General features: G+C 36.5%; 1 protein-coding gene across 1 annotated transcript in view; it reads right to left on the bottom strand.

Annotated features, from left to right (window-relative positions):
• Positions 1–3,087: 3,087 nt before the first annotated feature.
• Positions 3,088–16,320, bottom strand: part of LOC122217947 (glutamyl aminopeptidase) — an 82,762-nt gene continuing 69,529 nt past the window's right edge. The window contains exons 15-20 of the mRNA XM_042935678.1: positions 16,133–16,206; positions 15,923–16,027; positions 15,664–15,834; positions 13,641–13,781; positions 6,407–6,485; positions 3,088–5,012 (exon numbers count right to left, since the gene is read on the bottom strand). Coding sequence (XP_042791612.1) covers positions 4,860–5,012; positions 6,407–6,485; positions 13,641–13,781; positions 15,664–15,834; positions 15,923–16,027; positions 16,133–16,206 — 723 coding nt within the window. The 3' untranslated portion in view covers positions 3,088–4,859. The remainder of the gene's footprint in view (positions 5,013–6,406; positions 6,486–13,640; positions 13,782–15,663; positions 15,835–15,922; positions 16,028–16,132; positions 16,207–16,320) is intronic.

The raw sequence follows: 16,320 nt of genomic DNA on the forward strand, positions 1-16,320 counted from the left end.
TAGTATCACCCAGAAGTGAGAAAACTATGAATGTCTCATCAGAGCTTCCCTGCATCACAGCGATGGTAAATACACAGGGACATGGAGTTCAGAAGCTGCCAACTCACATCTACCCCAGAAACTTCTTTCCCCTGCACTCTCTTGGAAACAGCCTCTTCTCTCTTTTCCTTCCAAGTCTCATAGAAGTGTATATCACTGGCAGAATGTAAATCATGCAGAAGCCAGGGAAGTACAATTTTTGGCATCCCAGCTTGGTAATAGAGGGGGATGAGGACGGAAAAGATGATAGAAATGAAGGCGCGGTGACAATAGACAATGTCTTTTTCTTCCAGTTGTCTCCTAAATCCATTCCTGAACCTAGGACAACCAGTACCTCAAACAAGGCTTCTCATACAATAGATATTTTATAAATATTAGTTATTTTTTTAATGTTTTTATTTATTTTTGAGAGAGAGAAACAGTATGAGTGGGGGAGGGACAGAGAGAGAGAGGGAGACACAGAATTGGAAGCAAGCTCCAGACTCCCAGCTGTCAGCACAGAGCCTGACGTGGGGCTTGAACCCATGAACTGCGAGATCATGACCGGAATTGAAGTTTGATGCTTAACCAACTGAGCCACCCAGGCGCCCCTAAATATTAGTTATTTGAATGAATATATGAATGAATGAATACTTTATTCAGCCTTCTCTTCATCATCAAGCCTTTCCTCTTAATGGTCTTTGAATGTCTGTAGTCTCCTTACCTGTCATTTAAGGTGGCTAAATAATGCCCATAGCATTTATTCGCAAGTTTAATGTTAGGCAGTAATTCTCAACTGGGGAGATTTGGCCTCCTACAGGACACTTGGTCATGTCTAGAGACATGTGGGCTTGGGGGATACACTACTGACAACTAGAGGATAAAGGCCAGGGATGCTGCTAAACATTTCACGGAGTACAGATCGCCCTCTGCAACAAAGTATTAACAGGCTCAAAAAGGCAATAGTGCTAGTGTTGAGAAACACTGGGTTGGAGTACAGAATAGAGGGGAGAAAGGGGGAAAATAATTGAATGCAAAAGGAGGGAAGAACTAAATATAAGATTAGGGACCAGCAAACTTTTTTGGTAAGGGACACAGAGGTAACTATTTTAGGCTTTTTGTGGGCCATAAGATCTCTGGTGGCAACCACTCAGCACTGCGGTTGCAACAGGAAAGCAGCCATACTCAATATGTAAATGAATGCCTGAACTTGTGTTTCAATAAAACTTTAAGGGCACTGACATTTAAACTTCATATAATGTTCACATTCCACAAACTATTATTTGTATTTTTCCCAACCATTTAAAAATGTAAAAACTATTTTTAACTGTAAGTCTTACAAAGATAAGCAGGCAGAAGTTTTCTAACCCCTGATAGAGGAAGGACAAGGTGGGAGAACTGGAACAAAAATAACTATGGGAGAGTATCACGTTAGTTTAGTGTTCATACTAGACAGATTAGGCTAGCTTATGCTGAGGTACAGACAACCTCAAAATCTTAATGGTTTACAATAACAAAGGGCATTTCTCACTCATAGTGCAGGTGCACTGTGTGCCGGCTACATTCTGCTCCGTGTTGTTTTCATTCTGGAATTCAGACTAATAGAGGTGCCTTTATCTGGGACATCACTGGATCTAGTGGCAGAAGAAAAATGGAGGAGGTGGGAAACCGTGTGCCAGCTTTGGACATTTTTGACTAAAATCAACAAACATCGTTCTTATATTTCAGCCAAAGTAGGTCACACACCCATGCTGGACCATGCTAGAGATAATGAGATCCTCTTTAGGGAGGGGCAGTGACTGTGAACGACAGCATAGTTTGACACACTGCCTCTCCTTAGTGCCTTCAGTTGCTTAGGTTTGGTTATTCTTGAACCCAGATTTACCGTGTTATGCAAACTAGTGTCTTAAGTGGGGACTAGGAGATACCATAATAATGAAAATAAAAGTGTCTAGTGTTTGTTTATCCAGTGATTATTTCCCATACATTCATCCTTTACATGCATTTTTGCATTTAATCCTCACAATAACCCATTGAGATAGTCATTTTTATCCCCACTTTATAGATGAGAAAACTGAGCAATAGAGAGATTGAAGGTACTTGACTATCAAGTAGCTGAAATTCAAATCCGGAGTACTCCAGTTATAAAGCACATGTTGCTGTTCTAACACTGGGGTTGAGGACAAAGGTTCTGATGATAAATTGCCAAGATTCAAATTCTGGCTGGTGCCGGACACTAATGACTTGAGCAAGTTCTCCAACTTCTCTTAGTGTTTCCGTCTATAACATAGGACATTAACAGTATCTACCTCATGGGGTTTTTATAAATTTAAATATAGAAATTAATGTATGTGGAGTGCTAGTATTTAAAACAGTGCTTGGTTAAAAGAAAAACTTTGCTACTGTTATTAGTAATGTTTTGAAAAGCTCCACTCGTCTTCCTATTCCCCTACTTCTGTTCCCTCCTTATTCTCAATTTCCTTTGAGAATTGTGGCACTAAATTTTTGTTGCCACCTTATGTTTATTTTTCGACTTACACTTTACCAACATGGAGGGTAAACTATAGGAATACCATTGCCATCAACCTAGCTGTTTATCTCTGCTTCCCAGACCTTCTCCATCTATCACTTTTATGTTTGTTATTTGAATTCCTAGTTTATATTCATGTGGGTACATAGCAATGATCTGGGATACAGTAGACTGCCTAGGTCAAAGGTACTAATACCGGCCCTGCCCCTTGTTACATGAACTTGCCGATCATTTCTTCCAGTTAATTTTTTAAAGTTGATAGTTTGCTGTGTTTTAATTTTGGAAACAACATACTAATTTTCCTCCCTTGTGAAAATCATGACAAACCAAGCAAGCAGAGTAGTAAATTGTTCTTGGCATAGGTCTATCGGTCGTCAGCCTTTTAAAAACCAGATGCTTATGGGAAGGGCCCAAAGGGCTAGTGGAGTTATTATGACAGAGGTGTACACATTTCTTTTTCACGTGGGGTAAAGAAAGCTAAGCAATTGATTCTCCATTGTGGTGCTTAAAGTGGAAGGACACAGAATAACTTGTACGCAAGTTGGAATTTCTTTATTTACCATCGCCCTCAAACTTACATTTTTCTTTAAAAAATAATTTATTACATAAAGCAGGAGGATAAACCATTCCACTCCTTATTTGTCCACTTGAAACAATACATAGACTTGAACTGCTGGTTTTGATTATGATTAATCTGTAGTTAGGGTGTTAAGCCTCATGCGGATAGTGGGACTTTCCTGATGATTTATGGTGTTAATGTGTCTTTTCTTCTTTTCTTCTTCTTTAAATATTTTTAAAGTCCTGGTCTGGAAATTTCTTTTTTTTTTTAAATCTTTTTCCCCCAGTCCACATTTGAATTTGCCAGTTTAGCTGCGTAGATTGAGAAGCAATAATTATGAAAGAGCAGTAGGAAAGTTTACAAAATTTGGGAGTATTAATGGAGGCACATTATTATGTAAGTAAAGTCAAAGCTAAGATTTTCATTGTTCTTATATGCTTGAATTATCATCAGACCAATCTTAAATTATTTTATACTTCTGAAGGTTCCAAATAAATTTAGATTTTCTAGATATAGCAGACTGGAACATAGTCATTTACCTTCTTTTCTGCCTATTGGACTTACATTGTGGGTCCACTAGGCACCAAGTGCCATATTAAACATATTCTTGCCACCGGCTTCTACAAAATTGATGTCTTTAATCAAGTCACAAACATAAATTTGATCGGTGCTATTCTGTATGGATTAGGATCTAAGGGCTTATACATAAAAGTTGTCTATAAGAAGAAATATCCTCAGATATGCAGAGTCATGCTGGAGACATACATGGGTTTCCTCATTTTCACACTTAGATTGCTAGGTTAGATCAAAGCTAAATTCTAATTCCATTTAGTTTTATGGAATAATCAGCCTTCTCTCTTTCCTGACCAGTTTCCAATTATTTAGCCTTTTTCCTCTAAAATCCATGGAGCAAAGTTAAGCACTATCTTCCCTCTAATTTCATAGCATATTTGAAGGAGCTTTGTAGGGAATGGAACAGGATGACAGAGTACCAAGCATGAAAAAGGCTAGGTTCTTGAATCATATTTGCCTCATGCTAAATTATTTGGGGAACGCTGCAGTCATTATTATTCGAGAGTAAAGTGACACTGGAAAACAATATATTTTTTTCAAGTTAATCATTCAGATTTATTTTATAAAGGCAAAGAGAGTTCACTTGTTGATTTTGTAGTGAAGGCAAAAGCCATTTATTTGGCTAATTCATGCAATCCTTGAGTAAAATTTAAACCTGGGTTACTTTTGAGGATTTAAAGGAGTAGGACACATGTGAATATAATGATATTAGATATGTGTAATTCTGAATAATAAAATAAAGATTAAGATGGTAATTTTGGTCCCTCAAGTACTGGTATTTAAACTTTAAAAATCAATCAAGAGAGAAGATTAAGTGGTGTTTCTTTGGTACTAAAAATGTAAAGCTAAGACCAAATTGTTCTATTTTCACAGATTTAAGATATAGAGAATGATATTTAAAGACATTAAAATGGCTATTAAATTCTCTTCAGTTTGCAAAGAATCTCCTATGAAGTACACTTAGAAGAAATCCCTGAGTACATTAACTACTCTATTAGTATCTTCCTTCATAAACAAAGAAGAACAATTTAAAAGTTTTGCAAGACATATAAACACACTACTTAGCAAAAGCAGTATCTGGGTATAAGACTCCCTCCATGGTGCTTCTAAATTAGGCCACCAAATGTTTAACAGGAGAAACAATAGATTCACAAAATTAAAACATGATATTTGAACACATTAACCATTCTTAGGTAAATCCAAAAACCATTGTCTTATGGTGTTTCTATTTTGTTTTAACCACTCAATATTGTTCTTCACTGTTTCCAGCACTTGCTGCCTAGGTTTTTCTCCTGCTCCAGCTTCTGGATATTTTTTGAAAAAGCTTTCCATCTAGAAAAGAAAGGGAAATAATTAAGAAAGTCATTTTAAGCCCAACTAGTCTTCAAGACTTTTACTTACAAACTGGATTGGTTTCTTTCTTCCCTGGAAATTCATTATTATTGTACAACACCAAGGTACAGTCTTGTTGCATCGTTTAGATTAAGCCCATCTCTTACATTAGCAGTCATTACTGGATTTCTGGCACCATGTCAAGTCAAAGGAGGCTCTGCCATATTGGAGAAGGAGAAGCACACTAAATTGCTGGCATGGCCTGCTGTGCTTCTGGGGCTTTCTCTGTTTCCTATGCATTCCCCAGGCATTCCCTGGAAAACCTGGTCTGCGGAATGATGGCTTTCCTTATTAGCCTTTCACTTCAGGAGTCGGAAATATATTAACATACTCTCAATTCACTTATTAAGGACTTCCAATAACATCTCTTTTAACCTTCGTTCTATTTTTCCTCTTCCTTCCAAAGTCTTTCCCCAAATTCAATTATAGTGTTGTTTGCTACTTACAAAAATGAGAATTCTTTTGTTTCTTTCTAAATTAATTAATTAATTAACTAATTAGTTTTTGAGGTGGGGAAGGTGCAGAGAGAGAGGGAGCAGGCTCTGCACTGGTCCATGAACCATGAGATCATGACCTAAGCCGAAATCAAGAGCTGGACACCCAACTGACTAAGCCACCCAGGTGCCTGAATTTTGTTTCTTAATACACAGAATATTATCATTCCAACATATAATATGCAGATACTGAAAATTCATATGATCTCTGTCCAACATTAATAAATGTTTTTCCTTCTGGGAACTGAGATAATTTGAAACCTAAAAAGTCTTTAAATTCCAAAACTATAAAGGGGTGCCTGGGTGGCTCAGTCAGTTAAGTGTTGGACTTCAGCTCAGGTCATGATCTCATGGTTTGTGGGTTCAAGCCCCACGTTGGGCTCTGTGCTGACAGCCTGGAGCCTGCTTCAGGTTCTGTGTCTCCCTCTCTCTCTGGCCCTCCCCCACTCACTCACATTCTCTCCCTCTCTAAAAAATAAATAAACATTGAAAAAAATTTAATTCCAAAACTATGAATTTTAAGAGGAATCAAATCTTGACCATCTTATTCCAAGCTACATTTACCGGGGGACACATACTATCCAAGCTTTGATAAGCCAAAAGGTAGCCTTCTAAGCCTCCTAAGGCCTCAGCTTTCTCCACTTTTAAACTTTGTTTCTTGATTATTTGAATGTTTTTCAGTTTAGAAAAAAATAGGTACACATTTAATTAGATATAAGAATTATTTCTTTCTCCCTGTCTTCTGCGACCCCAATAGAGAAAATGCCATTTCTATTTGAAACAAAGAAAACAGTTAAATTCTTTCTTCCTGGACAAGTCCAGAGGGATTTAGGTTCATACCTGCCAGAGCTGCAGTTCGGTGTTGAATGGTTCTGCTATGGTGACAATTCTGCCAAGGTTTCTGTCATTGAGTGTATATCTAAAGAGAAGTTTAAGGAAGTAAAAGGGAATATAAGTGCCTAGAACTTTAAATCATTTCTCTAGATGTAGACATCTGCTTTTGATTTGTGTGTGTGTGTGTGTGTGTGTGTGTGTGTGTGTGTGTGTGTGTGTTAAAGTAATTTGCAGAGTAAGTAAAACATAGAAACACATTTAATTTAATATTTCTATTCAGGAAGCATTCTTAGTAAATCCTTCACTTTTTTTGTAGACAGATCCACAACACTATCCCGGATGTGGTAGACTGCTTGCTGTATTCCCCAAATCTGTTCTTCTTTCCTGCACTGTGAGAACCCAGATAGAGATTACATTTGTCAGCCTCCCTCATAGCGAGGTGCAGATGGGTGGCTCAGTTTGTATCAGTGGAACACGAGCAGAAGCGGTATGTTCAACCACTGCCTCCTTGCTTCGGTAAAGGAAAATCGCTTGCCTTGGACTTCTTTTTCTCCCCTCCCTCCAACCTTCAACCACACCAATCGGATAAGGTCCTATGTCTCATAGAGTAGAACTACTTCAACAACTTAGAATGCTCACTTCAGCAGACTAACCTGAGTGAGAAATAATTACGCATATCCTTTAAGCTGCTGCATGTCTGTATTTTCGATACAGCAGGGTAGCTCTAGTCACCTTTATTGTGACAAATACTCTGTGCATCTTCCCGCAGGTGCAGAAATTTGAATATAAGCTATTCATTCTTCTTTCAAAAAGCTCTATTAGCTACTTGCATACCATATTGGTTTATATTAGCCTATATGATCTATATTAGACTAAGCAAAGACACTTACAGCTAAGTGCAAAGATAGGATTTTAGAGATGATACTCGATTCCTTTCCCTTTTGCACTTTTTCTCTTAAAGAGCAAGGATCAGAAATTTCCTCACAGACCGTAATATGAATAATTATGATACAGGTAAAAATCTCATCACAACTAGTCACAGTGTAAGAAAAACAACCACAAGAATTATGTATTAACTTTGAACCACTGGAATGCCAGAGAAGAATAAAAGAAAATATATCACTATATAGAGAGGTAAACAAATGGTAGGAGAAATTCTACACTTAAAAATTATCACATAACAGAAGCAGAAACCATGGAGATAAAAACTAAGATTATTACACACATCTTAAAAATTGTTTATACTAAAATTCAACCTCATAAAATTAAGTCAAAATTTGTTGTTTTGATGTGAAAAGAGCAAATATTTTCACTATGTAAATATTTCACTATACAGTTCTTCACTATACAAATACATTTCACTATATAAATTTAAAAGGGAGAAATATGCCAACGTGAAATTATCAAGGAAATGAATCCACAGTTTGCAGAAGAAACATAAAGACAAAATATGCCAATGGGAAAAAACATGAAATGTTCTAATAACTAACCATTGTCAGTGTACCAGGTCCAGTGCCACCAGACCATCAGATCTTCCTTTTCCTTGCACTTATTTTCTTATATAGCTTTGATTCCTTGGTCTACCATTTTCAACATTTTTTTTTTCCTAAGCCCTAAACTCCCTTATAGTTTAATAATTTGTTTCCAGCAGAAATCCAGCTTTGGAGAAAATCAACTGCCCATTTCCTCTGTGTTTGCACCAGGTGGCTAATCTGTCAAGGACGGTCACCCAACTTCCTTCATAATGTTTCACTAAAAATTCATAATATCAATCTTAAATGGACCCTCCACATTGACAGTCCTCCTACATTACCCTGGTCAATTCATTCTCTTTATCCTTGAATTACTTTTTTCAAGTGTTGTCACTCTCTTCCAACCTCCAGACATTCTCCTGCTTTCCTCCCTCTCCAACAAAGATGACCTTGTCTTCTAATCCACAGAGAAAATATACGGTAACTCCTACATCTTTTAGTTTGCAAATATACAAAGATACCTAGTTTTCTTCTACCATCTGTGCATTGACTCCGACTTCTCTCCACTTAAACACTTTATTTTTGAAAGAATCTTTTCTGGGGGCGCCTGGGTGGCTCAGTCGGTTAAGCGTCCCACTTCGGCTCAGGTCATGATCTCATGGTCCCTGAGTTCGAGCCCCGCGTCGGGCTCTGTGCTGACAGCTCAGAGCCTGGAGCCTGTTTCAGATTCTGTGTCTCCCTCTCTCTCTGGCCCTCCCCCGTTCATTCTCTGTCTCTCTCTGTCTCAAAAATAAATAAACGTTAAAAAAAAAATTTTAAAGAATCTTTTCTGTACTACATGTTAAAGCTCTCATTCTTCACTGGGTCTTTCTCATCAGCTTTAAAATATATTAAACATATTAAAATGATCTTCCACATAAAGAAAGAAAAAACTCCTCTTCCTTGATCTGGCATCTCTTAATATCCTTTTTTCTCACCGCCACATCCAGAGTTAACTTATTTTTTTAAAGAATTTATTGTTATTTTTCTTTTTTTAAAATTTTTTTTAACGTTTTATTTATTTTTGAGACAGAGAGAGACAGAGCATGAATGGGGGAGGGTCAGAGAGAGAGGGAGACACAGAATCCGAAACAGGCTCCAGGCTCTGAGCGGTCAGCACAGAGCCCGACGCGGGGCTCAAACTCACGGACTGTGAGATCATGACCTGAGCCGAAGTCAAACGCTTAACTGACTGAGCCACCCAGGCGCCCCAAGAATTTCTTGTTATTTTTGATAAATTTTTTAATGTCTATTTATTTTTGAGAGACAGAGAGAGACAGAGTGTGAGTGGGGCAGGGGCAGAGAGAGAGGGAGACACAGAATCTGAAGCAGGCTCCAGGCTCCGAGCTATCAGCACAGAGCCGGATGCAAGATTTGAACCTGTGAACTGTGAGATCATGACTTGAGCCAAAGTCGGACGCTTAACTGACTAGGCCACGCAGGCGCCCCCCAGAGTCAAACTTTTCAAAGAGTCCTCTACATTTCTTGTCTTCATTTTTTCACCATTGACTGTTTTATTAACTTGCTTCAATTTAGTTTCTGCCCCCATCACTCCACTGAGAAAGTAGATCTCTAGAGTTACTAATAGCTCTTATGCCAGTAAATATAATGGGCATTTTTTGATCTTGGATTTACTTTAAACTTAAATATTTAAGCATTTGACAAGGAACTATAACTTCCTTGAAACCATCTCTACTTCAACATCTCAAAAGAGACTCAAAGGCATCATAAATAGCAAACTGAAGCCATTGTTCTCCTTCTATAAGCCTTATGTTTTCTAGAAATCTAGGCACTATCCTTGTCCCCTCACGACGGTCCTGTTTCTAATTCACCAAGTTCTAAATGTTGTTCCTATCTCTTCATCTTCATCATTACATCCATAGTCCAATCTGCCACTATCTTTTGCTGGGACTGTTCTAGTAGCTCTCTGACTGCTTCTCTCAAATCCACTCTGGCCCCTATCTAGGTCTGTGACTTAGTACCAGAGCTTTCTTTTTAAAGTAAAATCAATCATTTCACTTTCTTACTTAAAACCCTTTAGTGGCTTATCATTGCTCTTATAACAACAGCCCAAATATTAACCTGACCCTGCAAAGGTTGGCCATTATCTTTTTACTTTTCTGATAGTAGACATTCAGCCAAGAGTGCTTCACCTCCTGTTCCCATAAGTCACTCCCACTTTTCCTTTAGAATTCAGCTCAATTGTCACTTCCTTGGGGAAGCCCTTAAAGTCCAACTTCTCCTGACTTGGTCAGTTTCCCTTTTACATTCTTTCAGTGTACATAGAACCTCTTCTATTTGTAGTTATTAAAGGTTTAAGTATACATGTATTAGTGTGATTCTTTAATTAATATTGGACTCCATCACCAGATTCTCAGCTCCATGAGGACAGAGAACCAGTATGTTTCTACTATCATATCTTCAATGCCAGGCACAGTGCCTAGCACATAATGGATGTTACACAATATTTACTGGGTGAAAGAATTATATTTAAAATGAGATATCAGTTTTTATATACTCAATTAGCAAGGATAGGAGTAATTTTCTTTTTCTGGGTGACAGTTCTGCCACATTCATCACAAAGTTTGGAACAATTTTATGATCCAACATATGGAGATTGGCCAAATAAACTAAGATGTATCTACACATTGAAATATGATTGAGCATTAGAAATAACATTGAAGAAGCACACTTAAAGACATGAAAAGACATTGAAATATGATTGAGCATTAGAAATAACATTGAAGAAGGATACTTAAAGACATGAAAGACATCCATGATATAGGATGATGCAGGGGAAACAGCAGGTTATAAAATCATATGTATAATATGATTCCTTTTATATAAATAAACAGCCATAGGAAAATACCTCAAGGAAACAGTGGTGTGACAATAAGAGTTATTTCTAAATGGTAGAATTATGAGTGATTTTTGCATCCTTATTTTTGCTTATCTGTATTTTGTGCAATAAAATACATACTCATTTTATAATAAGAAAATGGGGATTTAAAAAAGGAGAATCACACAAAAAAATAAAAATGATAAAAATAAAAAAGGAGAATCACACTAAGTTGCTGTAATGATATTCTATAGATTCAAAGAAAGTCTGTTAATTAGAGGTAAGAACACAATTTTTCTCAGTGACTTTCTATAACTTCTATAATATTCCTCTTCTGCTTTGTTCTTAGTGACTATAAATTAAAGAATATTTTGGGGAACTAGCAATGGAGAGATTGAGTAAAGACTGAAACTACTTGTATAAATACTAAAAATGCCAGAACAAAATATGTTTATACCAATAAACCAACATCACATAGCCTGTAGCATTTAAAGGGAAATATGCTGTATATTTATCCTATTAATTACTTTTAAAACTAAAATAAAGATTTATCTTAAATATTTTAAAAATAATATTATGTAACAATCCTCTTCTTGGATTTAATATTTACATAAGTTTTATCATATAATCCAAAAGAAATTATTTCATGCTCATAAAACTTTTGATTAAATTCTAATTAATTTTTTTGTTTGAGGCAGTCTTTAAATAGTTACAATTATGTCTCTACTGACTTAATTTTCATCCATAGTCATAAATTAAAATCAAACTCTAACACACCACACTACTGACTTATTAAGTTCATTCCCCTTCACAGTTTCATCTAAGACCTTACTGGGATAAACAAAATCAAAGAATAATTGCTGAAGTATCCTTGGAACTTTTTGGTTAAGTCTCAAACTAGAAAGGGCATTAGTGATGTGGCCATCAGTTGTCATAAAAGTCATATGACAAACCCTTTATAAAAAAGCAGCTTATTTATTTTAGGATGACAATAAGTTGTTCAGGATCCTAGGCAGGAAAACCACTCATTCGAATTCTGGAAAATATTCAAGTTTGAACATATTTGTATATAGCTTGCTCATTTTTGTTTAATTTATCCTATCCAATTTTAGTGGGAAAATTCTATTTATTCAAACTAACCATAATTAATATTGGGTGTTATTTTTGTGTTCACCATGTGGTTGTAATATAATTTTATGTTTGAGTCTATGTGAAATAATGCCTCATGAGAATTAGATCATTAGACTATGAAGAAATATTAAAAGCCCTGGGCAAGGGTTTTGGAAGTAGCACTGGAAATAGTTTATCATTTTTTTTTTAATTTCAGGATTAGGTCTAATTTACTTGAGGACCAGATGGTTATGACTTTTATGACAAAGTAACACCTGTTTTTTTCTAGTTCTTAATTATTAAGAGGAATGACAGTGAACTAATTTTTTAAATGAAATATGCATTATTTGAAATCAATCACACTAGAACTATTCAAATAGGCCTTGAGAAGTATTTTATTTAATAAACAATAAGGGAATGGCCACTTTATTATGCAAAATGGAACATTATTTACTCTTTTTTTTATAATAATTCAGAAGTAAGCACTCTTTATCTGCATAGGTTTCTTGCAGCAAAGGCCAAAAAAAATGACTTACGGTCTTTTTGATTAAAACAAAAAACTCAGTACATGTCACTAGGCATATAGTAAGCAAATGGAAGTACTAGCTTGCATAATATGAAGTGTTATCTCCAGATAACAACATGTTCCCAATAGGTAGATTTATTAATTCCATCATGCCTTTCATTGAAATGGTTATACACAGATGGACAGGCATCACACACACACACACACACACACACACGCATGCACACGCACCAGTCAAACTTCATAGAGATGGAGCAGTTTCACTCAATAATTACAAGAACAAAAAGGGGAAAAATTTTCATCACAAATAGGCAAAAGCAATGTAGGGTATTGGGGCTGAAACATACAGATGCAATCTGGATCTCAGAAGGATGAGAAATGTGAATGAACCTAATGGCAGTCTGATGAGTGATGGGGTAAAAAAGAGAACAGAAAATTTTCTTCATAGTTAGTATCTCTGATAAGTCATTGTCAACTAGGTAGTGCTGATGGGAAAACAGGAGAGATTAGGAGAGGATAACGGCCTATTTCCCACCGTGGGGATTGCACACAGTAAAGGTCTTTTGGTCAATGTTTGCACATTTATTTGGGATCTATTTTTAAATGGGAGTAAGCATTAAATTTAGAAGATTAGCACCAAGAATGGCAACATTTCTTCTACATGGGGCTGAAGAAATAAATTTGGGAAAGCATCCCTTTAGTTTGACTTGTTCTCTTGTCCTTTCTATTTCCCATCTTAAGATTGCTATTGCCTGGGAAATATAGGTCCCTTTTTAAGAAGTTTTCAAAATACCTAAAGTTTAATTATCTGGTCAAGGGAGATAAAAATTATCATCCATATAAGCTCAGTAAGATATAGAGCTACAATGTGAACCTAGGTCCAGAAGTTCTCACTTCGTTTTCATTAAATATTAATCGAGAATAAATATGTGTCTGCAATTATACTAAGTGCTAACACAACAGGGAGATTTATATTAACTTATTTTAACCAAACTAAAAATAATACAATTTAGGCATCTCTCCAGATTTCAGAACTCTGTAGATCAGTTAAAACAATAACTTCCAGAAAAGGAATTAGGCCTAAAATTAACTAGTATATTGCTTCCTTAGGAGGAAACTACCATGATCCTTTACTTCTAATAATATGCCATTCCAGATATTGTATAGATGTCAGAGAAAGCACAGCAAAAAGAAACAGAATATGTAGATGATATCAAACAAAGAGAACAACAGACCATTAGCTGATTATCCCACCTGTTGACTAGATAGTCCCAGTTGAGTTGAATCCAATTCCAGGCCATGGTCTTCCCATAGCTGTTATATGAGATATATCGGATGACTGTAAACACATCCTGAGTTTTAATAAGATTTGGGTCCTTGAGAAAATCCAAATATCTAAGAAAATCCAAAGAGAAAAACAATTCAAATTTTAGCTATTAACTTTTAAAAATTAACTGCACTTATTGAATAAAAGCACTTCACCCACTTATTATTCCACTGGGAAAAAAAAAAGGGAGCCAGTAAATTAAGGGAAAGTATTTATACTTTTATTTTCTAGAGGATAATAGTCACATCTTATTTGTTCTTCCTTAGATTGTAGGAAACAACCTTTTAACGTAACCTATATGGTTAGATTAATTACCTATAATTATAGTATAATGCAAATAAGTCCAAGATAAATTAAGTGACCAAATCAATAGATTTTTTTTTTAATTTTTTTTTCAACGTTTATTTATTTTTGGGACAGAGAGAGACAGAGCATGAACGGGGGAGGGACAGAGAGAGAGGGAGACACAGAATCGGAAACAGGCTCCAGGCTCTGAGCCATCAGCCCAGAGCCTGACGCGGGGCTCGAACTCACGGACCGTGAGATCGTGACCTGGCTGAAGTCGGACGCTTAACCGACTGCACCACCCAGGCGCCCCAATAGATTTTTTATTAACTTTATGCCATGGCTGTACCTAGAGGGCATACCTTGACATACTCTAGACCAGTGAACTTCCAGAAACTGCACTTTAGTGGTGGTCCTGAATTTTTGTGTAACTTATCTTTTATTCTCTAATTCATAAGAGTCTTAGTAAGGCATGTAAGCACTTGCTAATTTTCTCATCAGATAGAAAAATGCCATCAAAATAATGGGTCAATATCATGTTTTATGGAGTGGCAAAATGATCAAGTTCTTGATAGACTATTTTAGGGCAGCGAGAAGGAGAATTGACATCTACTTTGAGATAAGATGGTGAAAAAGTATTATTGGCTCTGCCAGGTGGATACAAGGTGTTGCCAATAGTCCTTACAAATTGGGTATTGCATTGTAATTTCCTATTTATATTTATATTGTGCCTCTCTCATGAGCTATAAGCTTCTCAAGGATAGATACCACATCTTATTCATTTTTACTCCCACAATTTATAGACCTATATATAGAAAGGACATCCTAAGTGTTGGTTAAATGAATGAAGTAAATAACTCAGAAACCATAACCATACAACATATGAATGAAGACAGATGTTAGTTGATTTGGAGGCATAGGTGTAGTGGGAGAAGATTCATAGATGGTCTTCAAGCAGTCTTTCTGAGTGGAATATAAATGTGTGTGTGTGTGTGTGTGTGTGTGTGTGTGTGTGTGCGCGCGCGCGTGCGCATATTGTGGCAGATACTCCTTCTCTGCTGACAGAAACAATTTTGTTCTGGGCTTGGATCAAGGTATCCCTGATCCTAGGGAAGTAGGTAGGCTCCTACCCCAGCCTCAGAGTATGACGATGGCCCCAATCAGTCAAAGGAATTCAAGTTCTTCCTAGTCAGCAAATGATCAAGTGGTAGACCTAGAGTATAACCCAGAATGATCAAGTGTGATCCAGTTCTAGTTATGAGGGGAAGTGGAGATAATTCGACTTTAGCATAAAAGAAACTTGTGAGGAGAAACTCTTTGCTCTTGTTCTGCTTTCACTTAACATATTTGCGTGAAGACAAAATACTTGGAGCTCTAGAAGTTATGAGACATCCAATATGTTGAGGATGGCAGAATAGAAAGAGAAACACCCCAGGTCCTGGATGAAAATATTGAACCACTGCTCACAACTAGAAACTGCCTACCTCCAGCATGTTTTCATGTGAGGTTACCCTTCTTTATTCCACTCTTACATGGATATTTTGTTTCTTGCTGGGAAAATATGTTATAATAGATGTTCTTGGAAATGCATTTTACTTTAATTAGCATCTTAAAGTGACACATAAGCCATCAAATGCCATTCATATAAGTGAAGAAAAAAGTTACCTGGACAGAAGAGTAACATTCTTCACTGAGGCTAATCCATACAGTAGTTTTTCTTTTTCCTGAGCTAATGAAGTTTTCTGGTATTGATCAAGAGTATAGTTCCATGAAGTCTCATTACCAGAGTTCTGCATTCCATACCGATATACCAGAAGCCTGAGGTTTACAGGAAGCCTAGAAGAAGAAACAGTGTTTCAGAGGTTTAAAGTCTTCATTTCTAAGTTTGAAGGCCTCTAGAAATGAACACATGCTGGACAGTCACCTTACAGTCCCACTCAGCCACTGCTGAAATAATTGGGTAGCATTGTCCAAAGCTTCTTGATCTCCCATCTTGCACGCAAGCCCTAATACGGAAGCACGTAGTAACCTTAAAAAACAAACACACACAAAGCTGGGGCCTTGAGCACTTTTTAACATGTTTTAACATACACTGACAAATATTAAGTGAAAATTTAAAAATGTAAGAAATAACTTTGTAAGGTGGTCTCCAACATCATTCCATCCCAGAAAATCTGCAATGGGCTTCACTTGACTCCGGAAGTATTCCTGAAATAAAAGCACCATGTACAGTAAGAATTTACTGTTTATCAAGTTTCTTAATAATTATAATATGAAGCCCCTGTTGTAATCTTCTTTCATACTAGTCCAGAGAACTTTGGG

Source organism: Panthera leo, chromosome B1 (assembly GCF_018350215.1).
Source record: "Panthera leo isolate Ple1 chromosome B1, P.leo_Ple1_pat1.1, whole genome shotgun sequence".
Classification (NCBI taxonomy): domain Eukaryota; kingdom Metazoa; phylum Chordata; class Mammalia; order Carnivora; family Felidae; genus Panthera; species Panthera leo.